Source organism: Dermacentor variabilis, chromosome 7 (genome assembly GCF_050947875.1).
Source record: "Dermacentor variabilis isolate Ectoservices chromosome 7, ASM5094787v1, whole genome shotgun sequence".
Classification (NCBI taxonomy): domain Eukaryota; kingdom Metazoa; phylum Arthropoda; class Arachnida; order Ixodida; family Ixodidae; genus Dermacentor; species Dermacentor variabilis.
The window spans coordinates 162104622-162131318 of NC_134574.1; the positions used below are offsets into that span (position 1 = coordinate 162104622).

The 26697-nt window shown below is 45.7% G+C and overlaps 2 protein-coding genes across 5 annotated transcripts in view; one reads left to right on the top strand and one right to left on the bottom strand.

The window, feature by feature from the left end:
- LOC142588388 (tetraspanin-33-like) overlaps nt 1–1106 on the top strand; it is a 29080-nt gene extending 27974 nt beyond the window's left edge. The window contains exon 6 of the mRNA XM_075700023.1: nt 960–1106. Coding sequence (XP_075556138.1) covers nt 960–1106 — 147 coding nt within the window. The remainder of the gene's footprint in view (nt 1–959) is intronic.
- Nucleotides 1–26697, bottom strand: part of LOC142587247 (xaa-Arg dipeptidase-like) — a 147298-nt gene that overhangs the window by 39485 nt on the left and 81116 nt on the right. For 2 of the 4 annotated variants that reach the window (XM_075698118.1, XM_075698115.1), the window contains exons 2-3: nt 20823–20870; nt 16860–17039 (exon numbers count right to left, since the gene is read on the bottom strand). In XM_075698118.1, coding sequence (XP_075554233.1) covers nt 16860–17039; nt 20823–20870 — 228 coding nt within the window. The remainder of the gene's footprint in view (nt 1–16859; nt 17040–20822; nt 20871–26697) is intronic. The other 2 variants (XM_075698116.1, XM_075698117.1) reach the window with 1 other exon arrangement.

Consider the following 26697-nt stretch of genomic DNA (forward strand, 5'->3'; position numbering starts at 1 on the left):
TCTGTAGATTGTTTGCAAGCATGCATACCGTTGGTAAGGCAAGATGGATTGTCATGCAATCACAACGTGTAACTTTATTAAACCGCCTTTAATGAGATATTTTAGCTGCTTCTACTGCGATTTGAAGCGATCAAATTTTCCAGACGCAGTTGGACTTTTTCTCAAGCACACCTGCCATAAAAAAAATAGTATTGTCCCTACTACGCCGAATTTCTAACTTTAAAGATGGGTAGTACGCGGACCACAGCCCAGAATACGGTGGAACGGTCGACTCTAGCCATATCTTTAGGTAACGATAGTACACGTTTAAGGTTAGATGCGCTCGGCGTTTTATATGAATGCACAGAAAGAGACAACGGCCGAGCGGCGTGAGCGCGAGCACCACCAACAACAATAGTCTTGCTCCTCTTCGTCTTCTGCTGGCGCCCGTATTTCTCACTACAATCATAATATTGTCACGAATAGGAAGCTGTTGACATGGGGAAAAGTTACACGGGGAAAAATTAATCGCGCAGCCTGGCGCAAAGGTCGCACCTTCAGAAACAGTCTATCGCTTTCTCCTCGCCTCCCTCTTGCGCACACGGTCCTGTCCAAGTGCGCCATAACACTACATTCAACTTTAGGAGTTTAATAAAGTTAGCAGATTAAAATAGCGGCAATATAAGACAGACGAAGGACGCGAATTTACGTAGGTATAGAGACATCACGTGATGTCCTTTCGCGCATGGCATTCCGAGCATAGGCCATTTGTTTTTGCCCGTGGGCTTAAGCCAATTCTCAGGTTTCTGCATGAGCTGTGCCGGCACTATTTTACTTAATCACTCTAGTATATCGTTTGGTAATCCGTGTGAAGTCGAAAGAAAGCCAGCATATGCTAACGTCTTCGAAAGCACCCCATAAATCGCTGCTGGAGCGCCGCTAAGCAGCGCAACCACAGCGGCCCGTCTTCTTTCGTGCAGGTCACCGGCCCGTCTCGTGATGCCGGCATACGTGGTCCAGCCTGTTCTCGCCTACTACCCACTGCAAAGTCATCCGTAGTCGGCTATATTTCAAGTGGTAGCATAGTAGACCATGAAAGGAATTCCCTGATTGCGATTTTAGCTTAGGAAAGCATTCTGATTAAAGGCAAGTATTTGCAAGAAACTGTGTTGCCTCTACATACCCGAAAACAAAGAAAACTTCAATAGAGAGTTTTATAGTGTAGCAGAATGGACAACTGGGTTGCTTGGTTTGCTCGCATGTTGACTACTGTTTTAGCGCACGAAAGACGAAAAACGAAGGTAGAAGACATGAGGACAGGATGCTCACTTACGTCTTTCGAGAGCTAAAACACGAAAGTTCCGGTAAATGCTGGAAGATTGGCGGAATAGCGGTTGAGCAGGGAGCGCCAACGTGAGTGGCTTGCATGGTGCGGCCACCTCGTGGAACAGTGCTCGACAAGACAGACACAGAGCTAATATTGCAGTAAGAAAGTGTGTTATACTTCGATGCTGGTGTAAATATCCGGCAGCGGAGTAATCGTTTTCATGATTACGCCGCACTCACGCATACTACAATGAGTAGCGATTCATCTGTCCCGTGGGTGTTATGCTTAATGTCCATTGATTGGAACACACCACATGCCTAACATAGACGCCTCCTTTTGAGTTAGTTGACATTGTGGCCGCTCATAAGTATTAGATGGCATGGTAATATACCTGAATGAAGGCCTGCCCGCACCACATGCAGATATGTAATAAGCCACATTTGTCCCCTGCATAATCACCAGAGCAGTGACGCTGTGATCGCAAGAGCATCACGTTGTGTGGACCCTCCTCGTCTTCTGTGGCATGGCGGGTTAAAATCTGGATGACGGGCGCGTCGTGCAGCCCGAAGGTAACGAAAACCCGTAACCGTTGGAGTCGGTTTGAGTGCCCGCGCTGCCTGAAGTGAGTGCGGATGATGAACAGGGGTCAGAGGAGCGGTCCCGCGATGGCGCGATGGGTGCTCGCTCGAATGTCAGCCACTCGAGCCGGAGACAGTCCGACCGGTGTTTCGGCGCGCATGCACCGGTCGGACCCAACCGGGGCACTCCTGCCTTGTTGACCGTCGCGTCGGCGCTTGCTTGGCCGGGCGCTGTGCGGCAAGACCTGCGGGGGCACGAATCTCCACACCACTCATGCGCTGTACCAACAGAAATGTTCGTGTGTGCGCGCACGTGCCTCAAGGAGAACGTTTTAGTAACGTTTGGGCTTTAGCCCAAACACAAAATTGCTCTGAGCGACTGCGTTCGGAATTAATTTTGACCACCAGCCGGTTCATTAGCGTGCACAAAAAGCTTGCTGTGCGAGTGTAACTTAAATAAAATATTGAGCAGCTTTTTTTCTGGTTATTGATGCTATTAGCATACTTTGAGGCGCCAATTACCTTATTATCTTATCGAAAGTACGCATCATAACCCTAACCGTGCTAATTTGCTAGTTTCTTTAATGCTCCGGGGTCGTGTACGCCGCTGCTTAAAGTGTCGCCACATGACCCAACCGAGGGGCTTGGAGAAATGTGGAACCTCGAATCGTTGTGTTCTTACATAGAGTGACTGCTCACTTAATCCATAATGACCGGAACATTTTACTGCTGTAAATATGTTTATAAATTCGGAATGCTTCAGAATATCGGAAAGCCCCTTTACGTCAATTCTTTGCGCGCTGTAGCAGTTCGGGACTTATGAAAAGAAACAGGCGCCTATTGAAAGAAACCGTCGTACATATACAGTACTCTACCTAATATATGTAAAACATGCCGCTTCATATCTTCAGACAGCGTTTGAAACACTCGGTATTGTGGTTGGGAGCCTGATAAATTTTTCACGTTTAGATAAGGCAGGAATGCAGATGTACAGATGTTTCGAGAACAAATTTAAAGAAAGCTTTTTTATTTACACTGTGTACCTCTCTCCAAAGCAAATCTCGTTTTCAGCCGTGCTTTGCGCGTCGTTCATTCTAACAACCAAATTAGCCCCAATTTGGCATGCTAGCCCTGGTTTCCGACTTGCCGCGTACTGCTTATAAGGGGTCACTGGTTATTATTTGCTTTGAAAAGATATATGCGCATTGCCGGAAAGGGGAAGCAAAGAGACGGCTGGCCTCTGCCACCGGAAGGGTCACTTGCAACACCTGCCTATTCTACATGAAAGGAGGAGACAGAAACGTAGAAATAGGTACAAAGGAAAGTACATTATTTTTTTGTCGGTGAACAATCTCGTCGTTAGACCCGAGAAACATACTGACCTTTCTAGCAGCACGGAGGTGTCGTTTACCGACGTATCCCAAATTCCCCTGTAGACAACGAAATGGTACTTTGAGTGACATGCCGTCACCATTCGTAAAGTTCGCCAGCCGCATTATCTCCGAGTTGTATGAAACTCAACTTAGAGCCGCACATCTCCTACCTGCGCGGACTGCTGCGCTCGCAAAGTTCTTTGCCACAACAGTAATCGACTGGAAGCACTTACCCGCCGACGCCGGGCACCACTGCAATCCCGATTATTTCAATAAACACATCGAAGAAATCATCCATTGTTTGTAAGAGCCCACCCATCAAGTAATACTCAAATACAGGGGCATTTGAGGTAGAATTAAGAAATAAAGAATAAAGGAAAGAAGGAAGGAAAGAAAGAAAGAAACACACCAAGTGTTAGCTAGAATAGCTGAGCTCATTGTGTATGGCTACAGCAGTTTCTGAAGACTGGACTGATGCGAACGAACAATTTCAAGATATCATACTGGGCGGCCTGAATATCAACTCCTTCGCGATTATCTTGATCTCGCCTACTCTATGGTGGCAGCTCAATTTCCTTCACCGCAGCACGCGTGAACAAGCCTACGCGCCCAGTAGCTCGCCCTGTGGCTCATATTGATGAAGTGGACGTTTCGGCTCTCCTGCCATTTGCTCTCCTTCGCGTGTGCCGTGGGCAAGCGAATAAGAAGCGGCTGCGAGAGTGTGTTGCTGAAATATTCGTCCCGAGTCGCCTCGCGCGTATCGCGATCGTGATATGCAAAATATTGGGAAAACAGCCTGTGGGAAGACGCCCGACGCTATAACATAGCCTGCGTCGTCTGCGCTTGCGTGGCGACGCATTGGGAGAAGTTCAATTGCTTAGATATATTAGTGGGCGTCTCGAAAGGAGCTCGGCGCGTGTGCACTGTAGGCGTCAGACAAATTACGTCGGACGCACAAGACATGACTTTGCATGCACAAAGCCAGGGCACGTCGACAGTGAAAAAATACCTCGGGGTAAAGAGGCACGCTAGGAGACATACTGTGCATCTCTGCGTGTTTGCAAGGCGTTATACAGTTCTTGGTGCACTTAGAGACGTTCCTTCATGCTTACAAACATGTGACGGTTATTACCTGTGTGAGTTGCGTATTATAAAATCAAAGTGGTAATATTAGCGAGGCTGTTTTATTTGAATGGTCACATTAAATAGGCTGTTTTATGACACAGAATTAGTTCCATTTCCTCTCTCTATTATGAGACACAAGGCATCGCGAAGTTCTTGAAGTTATGGTACATCTCCTGGCGGGAAAGTTCTCTTGTAGATCGTGTTCTTATCACCTCAACCGGAGTAAATGCGAAGATACTATTACTCTCAAAATTTTCACACCCTTATGAGTGTAATAGAGGTGTTCCGGCTTTTTCATCTTTGTAGACAAACATGAAACGCCCTTTTTCTTCCAGAAAAGGGTTTTCCACAAGGAAACACCCTTGCAACACCCTTCTTATTTTACACCCTAATTTTATGGGTGTAAATGAACTAGGCTATAGCGCGCTCAATGAATGTTGGCAGGTTACGCATCTATATTGGCTATACGTGAAACGCACGCTACCAGGCTGCCCCGGGGCCATAAACTTTGGACAGCGCCAATTACCAGCTGCATTTCCTTTTAGGTACGAATACTGCTCTCATCGTGTTGGATACACAAGTACACTACGACTTACTGCAGTTCCCGGGCATGTAAAGAAAACAACCTACACAAAGCCATCAGAAAAGCCTAGTTTCAGCAGGTCTCTGTCAGCTGAAAGCAGCAGCTCCAGCTGAATTGCTCTCCGAGGTCATTAGAACGCTTTCCCTTGCAAGCTCATCGCTTTGAGGAAAAGAAACATGAAAGATACAAATATAGAATACATATTAAGCTGAGGCGTAAAGACCGGACGTCATAATGAGTAGTTTCTTATTATGTGGTTTCTCGTCATTCTCGGCCATCGCTATTTCAACAAGCAGCGAAAAAGGCATCGGCATCATCTCTCGGTGGTGCTCCTGAAGCGAAGCATTTGTCAGGGTCGCTTTGGTGTATACTACTATATATATATTTTTTTCAGCGAAGTTCTTAAGGAGAGTGACACAGCTGTTCATGTGTGGCAGCGGCGGCACGGTCGACATCAACGTTCACGAAAAAATGTCATCAAAAGCCAGCAACGCAGTCTGCGTCGAAGCCCCGAAGGCGTCAAGCCGACGGAGGGATCGCCCAGCCGGACGCTGGCGTCACTAGCGATGATCCGGCAAAGGAACACAGAGGTCAATGTACGCAGTCGAACTCTTCAGAAGAAGAGTTCGACAGAAGTCGAGCGTCTATTTCCTCCGCACAGATCCATCTTTGTGTCCCCGGTTTTCAGCTGAAACCTGAACGTCCTAGCAATTTGTATGAGGAACCCTAACATCAATGCTAAGCCAAAGTGGATAATTTAGATTGAAAAAAAAATCTAGCTTTTATTTTTCAATAAGCATAGAGTTTACGTTACCAGGGCAAAGCTATTAAACTGTGAGCCGATTTCAATTGGCTTCGCTCTCTTTGAGACGTGAAGGGCAGGTGCAATGCTATTTTGTGGGTGGAGCTTATTTGTGTAAACCCCTGCCGCTCTGAGATGGTCGAACAACGAAGCTGTGCTAGTTACGCCGAATGTTACACCATGCAAGTCAAACTTCGCAAGCAGTCTTCTTTCACCTCATTTTATCTTTCGCGTGCTTCACGTGGTGAGCATGTTTTAGGAGTGTTTCTTTTTTGAAATTTTCCCAATTTTTTTTCTTCTCTCCCCTCTCTCTCTCTCTCTCTCTCTCTCTCTCTCTCTCTCTCTCTCTCTCTCTCTCTCTCTCTTTTTTTTTTTTTTTTGCGCGTGAGGTTTCTGTCTGGGCGTTGACTTGCATGGCGCAGCTCGGGTTCGGCCTCCCGGCGCTGTCGTCTACACTCGACATCTGTGACACGCGGCTCGAGGTCGGACCTACGACGACGAGCCCGTTCACGAGCCAACTGTCGCTGACGCTCGCAGTAGGCAGCTGCTTCCTCAGGAGTACGCACCAAGGTCGATCCAAATAGGTCGCGAAGCTTCGGGTGAAAAGCGGGTTCAGAACAAATTGTCACCGACATCAGTAAGGGTGGCTATGGGAGCAGCGATCGAAGCGCGACAATTTTTGGATGGAACAAACACTGAGAAAAGATAAAAAAATGTCTTTAATTAAAGTGAGATACAGTTAGATTGGTTCATAGAAAATAAAACAACTATCAATTTTATATATGCGTGACGATTAAAGAAAAAAAAAACGCTATTATACTTTATTATTATCAATAAATTCCTTTTTTTCAGCGCCCATTGTAAGCGTGGACAGCGGCGTCAACGCCCGCTGCCCCATTGACGTCGCTATCACTTGCAATGCAATGCAGCTCTGAAAGAGTGCAGAAAGGCGCGCTCGTAAAGTCCACCTGTTTTATAGTACGCCTCCCTCACACGTTGTGCTGCTTTGCTTGCTGACGATTCTCTGAATTTCGTGACGCGGGTAGCTTCATCGCATCTTAACCTGTTCAGTAAAAAGTAGCGAGTTGCGACCGCCAGATAATTGTTTAGTTATTTTCTTGGGACTGCACTGGCCGACGGGCTTGGCGTCCGACGATAGTACCAGCGCTCTACACCTAAAGCTTTCGTCGGCCTCTAAGAAAGTATGTTCTGTGCAGGGGTGCGATTTGGACACCCGTACGGCAGGCGTTTTCCTGCATCGCTTTCCACGATGAAAGCTCCACCCGCCCATAAAGTAGAATGGCGGGGCATTCTAATATACTGCGCTAATGGAAGGCAAAAAAAAAAAACAGGAACAAATGTTGCGCCTTCGACAACAAAATGACGTCACTTCTGTTCTTAACGGATATGGCGTCACATTATATTTTTTTTCCCGCCGGAAGTGTTCCCTCGTAGCACAGATGGTGCAAAGCCCAATGAACCTCCGATAAAGCGCCATGTTTTGAACGTATGGGCTTCTACAGAAGCTTCGCTACCAGGTATATTTACCTTGCACGCACTACTCGTCTTCCCATACTTGTAGCTGGGATGTAATTTTCGAAACCACTAATCCAAAGCTCCGTATATTGCGCGCAAGACCCAGCACTGGAGATGCGGGCACTGCAAACGCTTTGACGATTGGTTGAATTGGTTTGACGATTGACTGGCGCAAGAAGTGCCGGCATCCATGCGCTTATAGCATCGCGTTTCAATCGCTGGACAGTGTTCGTTGGCCGCAAACCGCCAGTATAACATTTGTTTCTTTCGCGGCACAGGGTGGAATATTCAATCGTCGATAAATTCGATGCTGATCTGGCTCCATCGCCGAAAATGCACCGTGTGACGACCGTACAAGTTTCCCGTATAAGATAGCATTCTTATAGGGAGAAAAGGGTGACTCCGACCCCTTTCCCCCTGTTGAGCTTTTCTTTTCCTCTCCCGCCAAGTCACGTGGCCCCTGCTTTAGCGAAGTGCGACAACGACCGCACAGGGTCCGCATAAACAGCTGCGTAGTAAAAGTGGTAAAAGGTGCGGCCTGCCGCGTGCGTCGATAACGCTGTCATCCGCCGTGGCGCCATCAATCGGGGATTGTTGTCTGGAGTCGGCACAGAAAATTCTGAGGAACGTGCTTCGAACGCCGTCGCCCATGGAAACCGACGCGTCCCATGCCCAACAGCTAGCGACGTTCGGCCCAGCCAAGTCGCCGAGAGTGCAACTGCGGCTGAGACATTCGCTCCCACTGCAGCCCGCCTGACGTGGAAGGACGCACTATTTTTTTTTATGCAGCGGCCGTGGTATTTCTTTGGTTTTCGGCGACTATAGACCTTTTCATCGGGCGAGGAGGAAAGGGTGGGCGTAATAGCCTTTCCTTCTCTCTGGCTTGGGCGATCCGACGCGGCGCTGCTTGAAAGTATTGCTGTCGCGTGCTGCGGTACGATTTCGAGATGTTTTAGATCGTACTTTGTGAAATTTACGCAGTGTCCGCTCATATAAGGTCGTCGGGGAAGCCTTTCGGTGTATCGGTAATTACGGTACGCGGAAATATCGCTTAGGGGCGCAAACATGTGACGCACATCATCAGCCGCGGCGTGTGTATGTGTTGTGAACTAGTTTGCGTATATCGGTTTTAATTCAACGAAGAGAACCGGTGTCTCTCTATTACCAACACTAAATGGTAAATCTGCACAATATCTGATCGCTTGGCGTAGGGACTAAAAACATAAAACATAGGAGCGCTTGCTCGTGTACGGCCAATCTAAGGCAACCACGACACATATAAGCGGCAGGTGCTATCAAATATTTGTGATATGCCAGCATCGTTCTGGCGCATTTCAAGTCTAGTATGCTTGAAATCACTGTATGTCTACACTAGCCTTCCTGCATGAGGCCGATGGCGCTGCTCAACACAGCGATCACTTCGGTTGGTGAACCAGCATGATACACATATATAAGCTACGTACTTCGGCATTGCCCTCATTGCCCTGTAAAGCCGTAATATATGCGAGGGATCGCATAAAAGCAATGCGATAGCTATCTTTCAGGCCGAAATTGAGGTAATACGTGTGAGTGCGTCGTAGAGAACGAAATCAACACAACCGAAAGAAAAATTCCGTTATCATCCTCTTTCTCGAAAAAGAAAGAGAAAACGGGCTGATGCCGCAATACGACCTCGCATAGTCACACCGCACAACGTTTATAGAACTATAAACGTTGATGCCGTATGCTCGGACCATGCGCTATATAGAACAGATATATGTAATCCAGCATTTACCACACAGCGGACGCTCGCGCAGTTCGTTTACGGTCGCTTTGCTGGAAAAGCTTAATTCATACTGCAAGGTATGCTGTTATTACTAACTAAAACTATTATATTCAGGGCTGGTAACCTCATCCACCGAACCAAGTAGCCACTCAATGTAATCTACAGCTAACAGTTTGAACGCCTGTCATAGTATAACAGCTCAACTTCTACCATAGCAGAACGGTACCCACGCTGTTACGATCGTCGTGCATGTTTCATTGCTCATAAACTGCAGTTTAGAACTAAATAATATTGATATATGGTAACATTAATAAACTCGGTTTTCAGAAGTACACAATTGAGCTCCGAGGATGATTGTATATAGGCTCAAACACGCGCGCACAGATCGCGCTGCATGCTCCGTCCGCCTCAACGCCAGCAGAAAGACCGGCCATGCCGACTTAAACCACTTCAGTACGTCTCACAGAACCGTTTTTCACATAAAAGACGCACGTCAAGCTAAATAGACAGCACGAGCGTGAAAACAAACGCCAGAAACCAGCGCCGAGCGTATACCTGCCATGCAAAACGGAGCGCTTGCCCAAGCCAGCATGCCGACTGCCCATAGATGGCGCCACTGCGCAGCAATATGGTGGCGCCCATAAAGAAACGGTGTATACGTAAGACCCGCCGTGGTTGCTTAGAGACTATGGTGTTTGGCTGCCTAGCACGAGCTTGCGGAATCAAAGCTCGGGCGTGGATGGCGGCCGCATTACGATGGGCGAAATGCAAGAACAACCGTGTACTTAGATTCAGGTCCACGTTAAGGAATCCCGGGTGGCCCATATTATTTCGGAGCCCCACACTATGGCGTACCTCATAAACCGATAGAGGTTTTGGCAAGTAATTAAAACCCCATAATTTAATCAATTTTAACTATACTATTTAAGAACAGCGCACGACGCAGCTCTATCAAGCCATCAGAACGCCCAAGCCCCACAACATTGCCGAGATAGGTGTGAGATAACGTGAACCTGGCTCTCCGCTCACAGCTGCTGTGAGCAAAGATGCTGGCAGATGCTGGCAAAGTTGTCTATGGTTGTGCAGGCGTGCGCATCGAATAGCAGAGGGGATATTTAGCGGTAGTCAACGAACTCGCAGTTCCCTTGTGCTACTCTTAGTGCAAAGCAATCTTCACTTGACACAGCATGCTCGTAAAAAGGCTGCATCGAAGCCTTAGTTGCTCAACGACCCTGGTTACTCGCTTAACATAAACTGCCTGAAACGCCATCCCTTAAGCAGCGCCCCAAAACGGGTCTTTAAGGAAAATAAAGTGATGTGAAGTGATGCTGATGCTGTGGAAGAATAATGATTGCGATGATCCCCTAAAAATTAGAACAAGCGCGCAACCATTCCTTGGAGAAAATAGATGAGTGTTTTGACAAAGTGAAAATAGGGTCTGTGACACTAAATGACAGCACGATGCCTTTAGTCGGATACAACCTAAGTATTACAAGGTTGTATTGTTACGAATGTAGAATGGATTTATTTCCATTAAAAAGGCTAGAGAAGAAATGGGACGGTACGAAAAAGCCAATCCCCCCAAAAACGTCGCGCCGCTTCTTGTTTCTCTTCTACGTTCCTCCGATGCGGCGTTACATTTTCCTCCGGGAGACAAAGCTCACCGAGCAAGTCATAGTGCCCGTTGATGGTACGGTTTTAATCGTGCGACGTGCACAACTTGTGTCTTGCGTGAACGGCGGTTATCAGCCTTCACTTTAGCGATGACATAGTTCACTTCACTCAAGCATTTGAGAATGACGAACGGGTCCGAATATGCTGTCCAAATCGTCCAACTGTACAAGTCCTTGCTTCTCAGTCAAATTAACTATTGCCATCTTTTTTGGGGTACTACGACACTTTCTAATATCCCCACATTACACATAAGACAAAAAAAGAAAAGGCCGTCCGTAGTATTCTGGATGTTCCCCACGACACACCTATGCGTCCTCTTTTCAAAAAACTTAATTTACTTCCTTTGCCTGATATTTATGAGCAAACACTAATTCACCGATATAATACAGGTATTAACACAAATAATAACACGTTAAGTACTATTTCGAACTTAAAACGCAGAGATGGGAAGCTAAATACGGGCAGTTGCGTAATCTGGGAGATGCCACGGGCAAGGACTAAATACACCTACCAAATGTTGCGCTTTACATTACCGTCTTGTCTAAACGAAATCTGTGCTGTACAGTGTCGCCAAATTTTTTGAGGCGCGTAGCAAAGTTGAGACAGAAATTTTTAAAACTTTCGAGTGAATTTTGTCACCGATGACAAGAAAATGAATGCGTCGTATATTTCAAGTGCCAGCGGATTTCGCGGCGCTCTATGTAATGTAGGCGCTCTAGAACACTGTGATATACGCTAACGTGACATAAAACATGTACCGCTACGTTTCAGGTTTTTATATTGTACGTGCAGATGATGATTTACCACCAGTGGGTAGAGGGCTTTTAATTCACTAATATATTTACATAACAAGGGATGATGATTGTTGAAATTCTGCGTTCGTCTGCGGTTTGTAAGTTTACAAATACAGCACGGTTCGAAAGAAAGCGAGTAACCAAATTTTCCTGGACGAAAAGGCCCCCCCCCCATCCCCCCATTTAGTTTACATTACTACAATCTTTCGCCTCTGAAACTGGGCCCATGGCGTTCTGGGGCTGGACACGAGGTCGAGGGTTCGACTCTGCCACGGAGGGCTCATTTTGATCGTTGCCACATGCGAAAGACGTTCGTGTACTTATATTCAGATGCCCCGTAAAGAAAATCTGGTGGTCTAAATTAATCGGCAGCCTTTCATCAGGTCGTCTCGCATATCCGCAGCGTTGCTTCGGGACGGCAAGCCCCACGAGTCATGCGATCTCCGCATACTTTCGAGTTCTCGGCGCTCGGTAAAGAACTAAATTTTCCTCCACGCGCGCGGTCGCGGGATGTTCACAAGGCGACAACGAATACAAGGCGTTCATACAGATCGAATACTACGCTTCTACCTCTACCTATATATTTGAAATTTATGTGAAATATTGCTTCATCCGAAAGCCATGAAAAACGGAAGCGGTGAGTCAAGATTCGCGTGAACGAGCCCACATGCTCAGATACCTGTGTGTCATTCGCTTGCAGTGTTATAAGCATCACCATAACGTTTACTAGAATATTTTTCGGTAAATTAATTTACAGCTACGCTTCCGAACATGCACAAATCCAATGTATTTAGCGAAAGTGCATATTCCGATGCGGTAAGACGCATTGAAAACGATTTTGCAAGGAATAAAGATAAACTTGAGTTTTGTGAGCCTAAAATGAAGATTATGGAGACAAGAGTGATGTGAAGCATAAGCTCAACGTAAAGGCCACTGATGAGAACGCAAGGCTGATTAATCATGGTCACGGCGAGCCCTTGCGTCATAAAAAAACTAATTTGGATGGCGTTCACGCCGCTTTTGAATAATAAAGTGTTTTCTAGGAGGTCCCTTTTGAAGGAACTTTTCTAACTAAGAAATCACTAAAATGCCGGCAATTAGTCTGTCAGGTCGCTAAAAAATTAATCTGCCTCTAAGCAGGAAACAATAGCCGATTAACACATAAGAAAGTTACAAATCTAACGACATGACTGCTACAATTACAAAGGCCGCACTGCTGTGTGTCCTACTGCAATACAGCTCTTACTAGTGGATATACGTTTCTCAGAAACTTCAGAACGTCTACATAAAAAAAAAAAAACCGTGCAGCTAATTAAAGTAGGCGACTGAATTTCCACATGTTGTAATTTTGAAATCTTTTCAATATGAAACCACTCGTCACGAATAAAGTTTTGTACAGAGCGGCACGTATCATTGCCACTCTTTATTCAGTGATTCAAGTTGGTTCGATGGTTCGTTTTGAATCTTGTTCCCACAGCACCATTATAACCATTCGACCATAGATTCCTTAGTGGCGTAGGTTGGCGGGAAAAGGGTTAGATACAAACATAGGTAGCAGATGGTAGCCGCCCACCTCCGAGTCCAATCAAGGGAAGCGTCAATGTTGAAGAAAGCCTGCAGATTGCAGCTATGCACTAGCGCTTTACCTAATGTAAGAACAGGAAAAATGTAAACCACGCGATTGTGGCACGAAGCTAATAAGAACACCCACATGGGTTGCACAAAAAAGAAGCTTCTCAGTTGAAAAGAAACTTGTATTGGTTAGGCATTTGAAAACGGGAGCACCGCTTTCCAGAGATGATAGCTCTACTATCTGAGCTGGCCAGGAGGCTGGCAGCTTCTTTGTACAGGTACACTCTTAAGCAAATGTACAGCCTTTGGGGTGTATATTTGCCACACAACAATAATCGTCATCTGTCTTGCTTGGGTTTCCTTCCTTCAAAACGCTGCGTTCGCTGCTTTCCCGTCGAGAATGCTCTACTATGCTGATAACGCGCATGCCATTGGCGACTTGGAAGTACCGGGCTCGCCGCGTTAAAGAAAGGAAATGCGGACAAGACAGATGACGATTATCGTTATGTGGCACAAGGGTGTAATTTTGCTTAAGAGTGTAGCTTCGTTCCAGAATCGACTGGACGGCAATTTTTCTTTTCATGAACCTTACTTCACCTTGCGGGATCCCACATAAGTGATTTGCCATTTACAGCGAAGCTGTTTGCCTCTCGCCCCCGTACTCATCCACGGCAGGCGTTCCTAGGGGAGAGGAAGAGAGGTATCCCGGGTGGCTTAAGTCCGTATCGCGGACACGGTGCGTGGACAGGAATGGAGACGGGTAGGGGCGACGAGGAAAGAGTGTGGCGACGGCTGTGCAGCAGTGGAGGCAGGCAGAAGGTGAGGGAGAAAGATTGTGGCGATGGCGCCTGCACACGTGGCTTGCGCTTCTGTGGTTATAACGTCACGCGCGTCGGAGGTGCCGGCGCGGCTGCAGCAGCGGTTGCGGCAGAGGCGTTGGAGGTGCGGTGACTGCGGCGGCATAGTTTTGCGCCGTAAAAAAAATATGTATGATTTCATAATATATGCAGTCCATATATGGGGCCTAAACAGAAGCTGGTATTCCGTCCTCATATGAACGTTGCGGCCCGACGAATTTTTCTTTTGTTTTTGCTTCCAGATGCATAGACAGGCATTAAATTAGCTATTAGCCAGTCGTAGGGTAATTTCTGCTGTTGAAGTGATATGATAAAATTGATTAAGAGGTATTTCAAGGCCAATTATGCGTAGGAATTTAAGAATTCATTCGGGATACGGGCGGGACCAGCTGATTTACTATAGCTGAGTAGACAATAAATATGATTATTTGCGATCATTTATGGTCAAGCGATCCCATTTATGGTTTACTCAGAGATACGAACCGACAAGCCCAGCAATATGTATTTCTGACTTACTATACGATGAATATTAGAAGGTGAGCGGCCGCGTTATGTTATTTGCGAAAAGGGTTGCTAATTAATTTCATTGTCCGTTTACTTCGAGTTTTCCAATTATATGGCCTCGTGCTGTGATCTCACAGTCTCCTGGTCAGCCCAGATGATAGAGCGAAAAGGCATTCGTACCGGGTAGTAATCCCGGACCACGGTGAATTTTTCCTCAATGGCGAAGCTTTCTTTCTGAGAAACCCGTGCGGATTTCTTTTGTAGCTTTGTGCTACAATCGGATGAATTTTTCTTTTCATAAACGCTCCTTCACCGTGAGTGATTGCGCAGAACTCATTCGGGAAGCTATGGAAAGATATTCAAAGCTGGAATAATATGCTTGCTTATCGACAGTTGAAAGAAAAATCGGGAGTAATGATAATAAAATAGATGTGACAGGTAGTAACGATGAAGGGTGGAGAAGGAGAGAGGGGGGACATATGGTATATGTTGCAGATGAATATTACCAAGTGTAACTCAACCAATGTAATGAAATGCACTCGAAGTTGGGTTTTGTCAGAAAACAGTTTATAAGATAGTAAAATAAAGGGTTAGAATGGGGCAGAGTAAAAATTTCCGATTGCCGATGATCAGCTCGTCAAACCACAGATGCCCTTTATGTAAAGCCGAAGCCGAATTGTTGAGTTGCCTCTGCCGAGAGACCATGAATATCCTAATAGTCGGGCGGCCACCAGGATCCCCTATTCTGGCTAAGCCGACACGGCTAGCGAAAGACTGTTATGCGCGAGAAGGTCCGACCCTAATGTGCTCGCGTTCGTAGTGTCGCAACGCACTAAGTACCTGCAGACCGTAGCCGCCCGTGCGAGTGCATTTAGGAAATAATCTTCCCTCTTTGAATGATAGAATCAATGGTTGCTTTAAGCATTGTGTTAATCACCGGTTCTCAAACACACGTGAAACAATATAGCGAGATGTGTTTGAGAAATGTCGACATAAATTTCTGAAACGCATATGAAATGCTATTGCGCCTACAACGATTGTTCACACAACACTGATAAGAATCCAGAGTAAACTAGGATAAGGAAAAAATTATACAGATCCAACGCCCATGTTGGAATTCATATGAAGCGAAGCTTAAGCAAAGGCGGTAATTAATGCTTTATAAGTAGCAACGATGCATACAGTTTTGCTTACTTTCTTCAAATGAAAAGTGTTATCTCGTGCAATGTTTGTTTATGCAACCAGGACTGTCACAACTTTGTTGTCATACAATTTTTGTGTTTACGCAATGAATCATTCACAAGCTATGCCGAAATGCCAACTTCAAGTAAGGCGAATGCACAGTGCAAGACGTATAAGCAACAATACCTTGATGTGGGCGAGTTGATGCTTCTTGATGGAATAATGGTGATCACGGTGTATTCACAGAAAAGTATGACACGCATATAGCACCATTTAGGAATGCTGTATCTCATGTGTCACAGTGGGACATACCCATTATGAAGGATTGGCCAAGAACCAATCCAACCTCAGTGAGACATACAAAACAGCTAAATTAAAGCAACTAAACGAAGTCGAGGAGCCCGCGAAATATAGTTCACCATACTATTAAGACACCATTCTGCTTCAAAGATATCTGCAAGTCGACCTTATATGATCAGGTTTCATAGGCACGGGTTTCATAAGAGACTTTCCGGTGCTTTATTACACACTTTGTATATCTATCTGAACATATATGAGGTGTGAAAGCGGCCCACCCGACAGCCTGTAGCAAGACAGACACACCAACCCCAGGAAACTAAGCAACAAAGCGGGTCGCTTTAATTATAGGGCACGTAAGTCGGATCGCATCTTTCTTGGCAATTGTACATGTGCTCAAAAGCATTTTCCGTTGGCTGTTCGGAGTAAAAGATTCCCTTTCGTAAATAGCAAGATCGTTCTTTGGCATCGAATATGTAGTAGTTGTGCAGTCCCCTTTGTGACCAATTTACCGGTTTTAGGCACTGTGAATTCGCTGTAATGAAAAGTCATTTTTCAGCACGTCGTGTTCAAATAAAAAAAGATATTCAGCAAAAGATCATGAATGATTTTTTGAATTTCAGGAACTCTAAGCGCAAAGAATGGTTCCCATTTTTTTATTCTCTGATCTAACTCAGGGATACAGAGAAGTCAATCAAAAGCTTTGTGATTATAGAATCATGAAGTACCACATCATTAATATATTTGGTCACACTGGCTGCAACTAGTGCTCCCATCAGCTAAAGGATTGGTAGTGTTAATTTCTTGATGGGTGAGACTCTGGATGAGTGAGCAGAAAAATGCCTAAATTGTTCCGTACTCTTTTTTGAAGAGGACGTGGGCTACAGCAAATTTACATGTTTTCTACTTACGTGCGCAGGTCTCTAGGCATTGCGTAAGCCTGTGAAAAACATTCTTGTTTTTGCAAGGCGTATATTGTATGAGTCTGCATTTTTTCTCTGTTGAGTTGTAATAATAACGCCGTTCGTTTGGGCGTTTACAGGTAGCATTATCAAAATCTGGAATTCCGCATTTTCTGCTTGCCTTTCGTTCTGGCAGAAAGACGAAGTGGGAAAAGAATGAGTGTTGCACCAGTCCCTTCAATCTTGAGTTCAATTGGGGCTAAAATGTGAACGTAGTCAATTATGAAATAAACATTTCTAGTAAATGCGACCGAACAACAAATTTAATGAAATAATTATCTTTATTGACGCGATCAAAGTTCTGTTTAGAAGTGAGGACCTCCTCCGAAAATTGTTGGTGAAGTTTATTGGCAAACAGCGAAAAGGAGTTCACACGCAGGCGTAAAGTGCCTTGCGTAAGTTTCCCGGCATTGCCAGTTACGAGGATACCGCTCTTGCCGCCGGCGATGCGGCACAGGGAAAGTGCAGATCAGTGCAGTGAAGGGCTTAAATAATAAAGAATAGATTTCTTCTCTTGTCACCATAACACTGACGGTCTTCACTAAACCTGCGATTATAAGTCATGTGCAGCACAGCTAACCATGACTTACTAAATATTCATTTACTTAAAAGAAAAATCGCAGTCTCGCCTATTATATTACTGTAGTATTATCAGCTGCATAAGCTTGTAAAGATTCACTTACTAACTAACTTAACAAGCATGGTGTCACGGGCGCACAGGCAAACATGAACACACCTCACTCGAAGGATGCGGACACTCGCTGTCAAAACAATGCCGTAAGGAAGCATGGCAGCAACAGCGAGCGATTTGACCTGCATGCAGCCTCTCACTTCAACGCGAACTAAGCGGTGGGAACACAGCGATCATGACCAGCCTTCGATGCGCCTACACTCCATCCCCATCGCAGATCGCGTTCGTGACAGGTCCCACGCGGCTGCGTTCAGCCACGTCACACGAAGCCGCCGCCGGAGTAGAACGCCTCCTCTTCTACCCCCTCTCCGCCTTCTTTCCATGCACACACGAGATCGAGTCAACATCCTCGGCTCAACCTCGCATTCTTTCACTCGCACACACAACATACGGCACGCGGCCGCAATATTATCGCACTGGTACTTTATGCGGAACACCACGGCGACGGCGGAGCCTGGAATGTCCATATAGGTGCTATAAAACCTCAACGGGTATGTAACAGTTGCAAAATTGAAGCACGCCAGCAAATATCGAAGAACAGTTGCTTAGGACAGTCGCGTGCGCGATATTCCAGAATGCCGTACTTTAACCGCTTCCGTGTCCGGTATTTTTCACTTTTAAATACGTTTGCACCCTTTGGGGTTAAGTTGTGCGGCAAGAATAATTGTCATCTGCCCTACTTCGGTTTCCATTTTCGAAAACACTGCGCAAGATACTTAGCTCTCGAAAATGCTACGACACGCTCATGACGCGCATATCGTTCATGGCCTGGCAGTACTTTGCGCTCAGTGTTTAAATAAAGTATTGCGGGCAAGATAAGGACTATTTTTGTGACACAAGATGAACGCTTGAGGGTGTAAGCTTTTTTAAAGTCTAGGAGGTGACGCACTTCCAGCGTCGGGTTTTTCTCTAAGATATCATAAAGCGAACACAACTGTTTATTTATGGTTGCTCGTAATTGAAAAAGAAATCATACGGATAACACATATGCTCGCTTGGTGCGGTCCTCACAACCGTATCGGACAACAGGAATGCATGTCAAGAGGAACATTGCGGGACAGAAACACGGGTACTTACTCCTACGTCAGTGACGCTGAAAGGGTTAATTGTGGGATGAACGACATGAGTGCGATTTTATGGAGCCACATTTTACTTCAGGGCGAAAAAGTTTACAGAGAATCTGTTGATGTGACTATAAGCGCTCCAAAACATTATGTATCACTTTTCACGCTTTCTTCTTCTTCTTCTTATTATTATTATTAAGAAAGACAATGTGCAGGTACATATTGTAATGCGTAGGTCATTGAGGAGATCAATGATCATTGGTAAACCCTAGTTTTCGGCCAGTTTGTAGGCGGTATGTGAAAAGTTTCAAGAGCTTCTCTACTTCCCTGGAAGAACCGAAAACGGAAGAAATTTTATATTTTATACAAATGGTGGCCACTTTGGGTGACGCATAGGAAAAGCTCAAAGTGCGTATGTTAAATGTGTGCTTTCAGAATTATTACCTGGTACTCGCCGTTTTCCCCATTTTTATGACGTATACAAGGCATGTAGTTGCTTTTCTCAGTTCTCATCCGTGAACAGTGCCAGGCAGGATGTTTACATCTATTGAAGTAGCAAGCATGCTGGGGAGTACGGAGCAATGACTCTTTATATTAAGGGAATCAGAGCCTTTGTAGAAAGTAACTTATTGAAGTGCGGCAGAGTATCATACAGCCATTATTAGCACTGGTTGGAAAACTCCTAAAGCAACTCCACAACATGCCAATTTTGAATTCAGTGAATGTAGGGGGAATCTTAAGTGGACTGCGTGGCCATGCTTTCAGATTGCTGGTTTAAATAGAAGCATTGTAAATGAATACTGAATCCTAATTTTTTCGAGCGAAGGTTGTATTGGCTCACAATTGGCGTTATCGTGGTCACGCAAAAAAATCCATTGCTCCCAGAGCAGAGTACCTGCGGAAAAGAGCGGTTTGATGAGTTTGCGCCGGCTGCAGAGCGTGAGTCATTAGCAATGATTCCAGCTGAATAGGCGCGCGCAACTAATCAGCCGTTTCGCTTCCGCCGGTGAGGGAAAGGGCAGGAAATGGTATCGCGCGCGCTGCGCCAGCTTCCTTTCGGATCAGTTCAGTCTCGGAAAACGGATGAGACGGCGACACGCTGTGCGTTCCTCCACGGAACAGCCAGCATTCAACGAGCGGCTATGTGGTATGAGGTATGAGCGGGTATGAGGTAGTACAAGATGGGAAAAGGAGATGAAGTGAGGGGTCGCTTCGAAAAGCATGGATGTGACGGAACCCTTGTGTGCTCTATATAGACTGTAATATAATCCCAAGCAACATGAGAAATTTGACTGCTGTGTCATTTCTTTGCAGTGGTACGGGTTAATGAGAAATCGATCAACTTACGGGCCCACCTTCCATTATGCCACCGCGACTTGAAAGCCACTCCGTCATGACACCATGCCCTTTGCTGGGTGAAGTGCTCTTATGCTTATAACACTAGTTCGCCGTCACACCTTAATTATTACGCTCCAAGGTGTATGGCGCGTAGCAATCAAGGTAGGGCTGCCTTGGTATCCCTCAAGATGCTGTAGTCACTAATCAAAGATGTGCTACAAAGAGCTTCAAGCTCCGCAAGAGTCAGCATTGTCCAGTGCGTTGTCCCAAATATTACACTAGTGATTTCTGCACGGAAGATCACTGATCCCGCCGACTTGACCTCGACAGTGAAGACATGAGTGTAAAGGAAAATGTGGTCTTTGTGATCCTCCTGCAGCAGTACTAAAGCCGTCTCATTCTTTAGCAACGAGAGAACACGGACAAGAAGAGATGACACAACAGCTGTGGATGTTAGCTCATAAAAAGAAGTCGAAGACTTAATAATTTACTGCAGAAGAATAGTGAACTGGGCAGTTGGAATCAGCTCATTGCGAGTTATTCTGCATTACTCTTCGTGTTGATGTTGCATCGATGCGCAGCTACACAATGAACGTATTACAACTCGCTGAATTTACTATTCTTGTAAACCACGTTGTTTCCTTTCACGTCGCGGCGCCACACTTGTTTGATATTGCAATGCAAACCATCCATATACACGCATTATTTCTATAATTTAATTAAGAGAACCACATGAGGATTTAAGAAGAAGGAAAAATGTAGGACTGAAGTGGTCCTGCAGCTGATTTAATATTTATGTATATAATGTGTACAACTTACTTTCCTTGGCTTCCACGCCAATGCTGACCAAATATACGGCTGCTATTGCTGTAAAATTCAAATTTCAATGTCACCAACTTACCAAAAAGCACTTTCCAGCATAAAAAGTAAAGTGCGCCAGAAATGCAGTATATACAGAACACTTTACCACAGGTAGAAAAAAAAAAGCATTAAAGTTGTACGCCAAACGTGTAATGAGATGAAGGACAATATGGTTTCGAAGTGTTTGTGCAAAATCAAGTGCATAGCAAAAAAATGTACCCTGGATTGGTTTATTCAGTATTAACCGTCACCTCACAATATTTTTTTTTGGAAATCGTAGTACAACGGCCTTGCCCCGTGTAATTCTATGGAGCCATTTCACGAGAGATAATATAGCCTGGAAAAAAAAGTTCCACCGTTCATTCACGTATTTTAAATGTAGGCATAGTGCTCATCTATTTCTTTTATTAGAAAAAAACATTTACCCATAGGTTTCCTGGCGTATTGCACTGACATGCGGTTCCCAGTCAAGCTTCTTTTCTAGCTTGACGCCGAGGTACTTTATTTGAGTACACTTAGTTCCATTTGTTCTCTTAAGCGTAAACGTATGGTAAACTTAGTTTCTTGTTGATAAATGTTATGGGCTGGTTTTAGCTTCATTTAACTTCATATTTTATTTTTCATACCACTCATGTTTATTCTGTGCTGATTGCTTAAGTTTTCTTTGGACGTCACCATTTTTCAACACTGCGTGAATGACAGAACCATCCGCAAGTGATAACAATAACAATAATTGTAATGATAATGTATGGGGTTTAGCGAGGCAACGGGAGCCTTGGACTATGACAGTCAAAATGGTAATAACGAGTTTTCAATGCAGCAAAGAATTGCGATGGCGGAATTTAATACTACTGCACACAGGCCTCAATAACAGTCGATGTGAATTGCACAACATATATATGTAATAAAATTACGCTAATGACTATTGAAGTGCTCTAGTAATATAAAAATATGCTACGTCTGGATGATATACTAAGCTGTGTTGGTGCCAAAATCACTTTGGCCTCATCCTGGCCTTTGAACGCAAGGGACTGGAGGCACATGCTAAAGAAAACGCTACTATCGCAGCAGCAGCTTCAGGTGACAAGACGTGCTAAAGATTTCATGGGTTGACAGAAAAAAATCCAGAGCCTTTTAAAACAAATCTAAAACTGTTTTGAGATCACAAGACAGTTCTGCGCTAAGAAGCAACACCGGATGGAGTGGGATATGCTGTCGGTAAGCCACAAGAAAGTGCCTTTCCCTTTTAACCTTCTCCTTCTAGACGCTCCTGCAAGCAGTGGACCACAGCTTCTGACCGCAGCTACTACGGACGTGTTATCCACGAACTCTCGCAAGTAGTTGTGTGTGTCACATGCGTGTCCTATTCTGTGACGACAGAAGACGTTCCTTCGTCGTCACTTTGTTGGTGATGACTAATTTCTTAGATGTGGCTTGATTACGCTGAGCTTAACTGTTTATACTTTCCACATACGCTGACATTGTTAATGATGACCGATTTCCGAAATACGGCCTAATTATTTAGGGATTATAGGTATGTCAGCGACCCACATACGTTGCCAGGAGATCTTTAGTTTTCTGCGCAAGTAAGGCTTCAAGCCACTGGCATCAATAGCTATGGAAAACTTGCCAGCTTCCGATGCTATGGATGTAGTGATTTCATTTGTCAGTATGTTACCCTTGATGCCTCGATATCCAGGCATCCAGCATATTATGAAATGCTGGTTAGAACTATATGTAGCACAGAGAATTGAAGAGAACTCATTGAGTACAGAGTGATTGCGTTTACGGAGTGATAATAAAAGTCAGACTACACGTACCCGTGCCGGAGCACGAGTGGTCCTTATTATTATTATTATTATTATTATTATTATTATTATTATTATTTTGAACACATTTATACAATTAACAGAAAAGGGAAAGCGAGGAGCAGGCTGGCAACTGCCACCGGAAGGGGCAAAACGCCTGCCTGCTCTTCAGAATGGAGGTGACAGCAACACAGAAGTGGAACATAGGAAGGAGGGGAGGGAGGTGGGGTTGAAGCGCGGCGCGAGCACAGTTATGTAATAATTTACGCTCGCTAAGGCATAGCGTTGTCCAACATGGCGGCACGCATGGTTCCGACTTCAGCGTGAATTTTCGTGATGGTTACCTCCTCACTCGCGTTAATTGCCAGTAAGTATTCAAATGAGGTTTCGGTTTCTCTAAACTCACATGAAACGTTAGTCATGAGCGCATAGCGCGTCCAATTTCTGTGATCGTCTGCGATTACGGTGCCCGTAGGCCGAAGGCCTAACGGGACGCGTCCGGATAGGAGGGAGCATATCACAACGCGATTGAAGGCGAACCTGGGGGCCCAACACGCTATCGCTTGTAAATGTATGTGGTTAGTTTTAGTGTTTCCACTCTGAAGGCACAGCCACGACAGGGGAGCCGAAGAAACGCGCACCGGATAAAAACTAATGGCATAGCTACTGGAAACCAAATCTCTCCAGAAATCTCGATTCTTTCTCCGTGATCTCGACGCAAGAGTTTACGTGTTGGGCCACCACTGTTTCCACACGGAGCATTCGTTTGCCAAGGCTGGCAGCGTGACGCAATGTTCCCTCATATATATAGCTTTTCGTTCCTCCACGGCGTCCGAATACCAACAGCAGGATGGTCGCTAATGGATTGTCTTGGCCAGGGTACGTCTGGCAGGAGACACCAGATGGCACCCCACCTTCCAACGTCTTCCTTGCATTTGCTTTCCCGTACGTTAAACTAAATGTCTTGAAGGGACTCACGCTGAAATGTCCTGCAAATATGCTTGCGTTTAACGTACGTAAGGCGACGAACACTACACTAAATGTGTTTCATCTCCGTGCAACTACAGCTGCCCTGGGGCGGAATCTTATAAAGGTTAGGAAAGCGAACAGTTCCCTTGGCTTCACGTTATTGCTCAGAAGTTTGCTTGCGTTATCGGCTCTGAGAGACCGCGGCGCGGCATCGCAAGTTATGAACACATCACACATCTGTTAACCATTTTCAAAGCGAACTCGGGGTCGGATGAAAGCAGAACCGGCGAATAGGTAGTTCACTTTGAGTTCTGTTGCTGTGGCTTGGCTGTTGGCTCGCGATCCTGGCCGCGCACGCCGGCCGTGCGACCCCGGAAACACGCGCGCGTTGGTTGCTTCGGAGGCTTTCACTTGGCCTTGTCGTCTGCTTGGCGTTACACTTTCGGTGTCGACTATTGCAAGAAGTGCGATACACATTGGAAGTGGTGACGGAAAATTCTTTGCACCTCCCCTGTCGGATTTCTATAAAGCAGACCTTTTGCAGGCTACACTACGACTGCAGGAGACACAGGTGCAAGCGTACCAGTGGTTATTCCATGCAGAGGAAGGAATTGTGTGCTGCGGTTCATCGCCACCGGCCTGCAGTTCTGTCTGAAGCGAAGTAATCGGAATGATCTAGATCTAGGTTGCCGACACTGTCAACGATGTTGCTCTCGCAATTACTGTTTTGGCTGCTAGAAGAGCTGGGTCAGCTTTCCTGTGATCCCCGCTGTTGAAATGAATGCCAACGAGATATTTGCATGGGGAGATCGAATTGCCTGCGCCATCGCTAGCGTCCAGAGCTCGTACATCGCCATACAGGAGCCAGAAGGGTTCAACACCAGCAGCTCCAACGTTTATTTTGTTCGGCTGATAATAGTACAAAATCTGGACAGTGTTGCGACTAGGGGTCCAAAGATGCAGAATATGCTTTCGTCGCGGAGGAGTGAGGGAACGTGAGGCTGGGTCCGATATCCCGGACGTTTTACACACGTTTATATTACCTATTTACAAGAAATGCAATGTAGTACAGCAAAATGAGTTCATTAAGAAGTTGTAGCAGCCGATCACTCCAGGCGTCCGTCGCTCTTTTTATCCCCTGCGTTCTCATTGTTCAGTCGCCTCCCCCAATCCGTTGTGAGGAGGCCGATGACATCAGGTCCCATCAGTCGGGAGGTGCGTCGCCCTTTCCCTCACAAGGAAGCTTTGTGGAAAAAACACGCACATCACTGGTCACAAACAGGGGATGGGAGATAGCACACTGACCCCGTATTCGGTGTGGACGCGCTAGTATGGGCGGATGACAGGTGAAGCATCGTCGCCTAGTTAATTGCCCAAACCTCTCCTCACATAAGTAATCCCGTGGTGGCTGTAAATAATCCCATCTGAGAACAATTTCGACGAGGCCGTCGGCCCGTTCCCCATAATCACGCTATCCGTGACCGGAGGTTGTCGCGGGTTGAACGGCCGGTCAAAAAACGGGGAGATTGTGTAGATCTCTTAGTTGAATGCACTTCTTGCTCTAATTCAGGAGTGTCGCCGCTCTCATCCTCATTTTCACAGTACAGAGGGCACTGTCAGCACCACGCATTTCGATTTTACTTCGTGCAGGCAAACCAGGACACGTATATCGTAATGTTCGATTTCATGTTCCATTGATTTTACCACACGACGCACCATGAGACAGATCGCTATAAGATAGCAGCAGTGCAGTGAAGAGCGAGTCATGTCTGAGCCGGTGACGAAGGGCGAAAAAAAGAAGGAAAAGTGATACAGTCTGTTAGTAAACAACTTATCCGCAGCAACTTACGAGGCGCGGTGACAAAACGGGCTTTCTTTGAGGATGCGAAATTTTCGCACAAAAGCAACAGAGAAAAAGGACGGGTAGGTTTTGTTTACAGTATTCACGCAAATAATAAGGAAAAGCAAGTAGCAACAGCAGCTAGCTGTAAAGTTAACATACAGATTTTCAGGACGTCGGAACCATCGTATATGCGTCCATTCCTTTCGTCTACATCTGAAGTTATTCTTTCTTGCTTATTTTCGTTTGTATTTCCGAGAACTGTATAGCTACCGAGGTGGAAGCAGAGCCGTCAATTGCTTACAAGCGCGAAATGTTGAAACCATGTCTGACTGATCGAAGAAGGCACAAATGTAGGTTAAATTAGGCATACAATTCCCAACTTTCTAGCGTTTAGGCCCGCAGCATTCCCAGAAAAACTACGGGGTCAGTTATCCCCCCCCCCCCCCCCCCCCCCGCCCCATTTCGTCCTTCTCATTAGCTCTAGTATAACCGCTGTCCAAAGCTGTACAAAGGCTGAAGACACCATAAGGAACTGTATAGGTCGCCTGCGGTGCGCGAGGCTCAGAACGGTATTGAAACGGCGGCACTACTCACCATTCTGAACAGCTGCGCGGGAGCGGTAGTTTTCGGACGCCACTGGACAAGAAGGCGCGTCGAGCGGATGATAGGCTACTCGGGGCCTCTCGGTAAGTGCTGAAAACTTTCCCTTTCTTTATTTTTACACACAAGTGTTAAGTGATGTTCAAGTTCAGCAAAATATAGCGTGTACCTAGGCGCGCTCAAGACCGCGTGCATGCGTGAGATTCGGCAAACAAGAGGTTATGACTACGGAGAATCGACAGTATATCGTGCAACACGAAACCTTTACGGAAGGGCTTTGAAAATACACTACCGACATACATATCTTGCATGTACTTTGTAGTGACAACACTAGGAAATATAATGCAGACAAATTCCGACAAATCGGCGGGCAAATCAGCGGATCTGTTAGGCATGTAGTACCCTCTGGGTCGTACTTTTCGGCGACAAGGTAGCCTAGTCGCCTGCGGTATTATTTTACTGAGCTATGTCGAATGCTCGATTGCGGTAGTTGGAAGCAGACAAATTTATTCTTGTACTTGCAAACAAATATGCAGCCTTAGGAGAGAGATATGATGATGGTCATGACATAGAGGTAATGAATGAAACCGTAACGAGGCCGGCTTCAGATGCA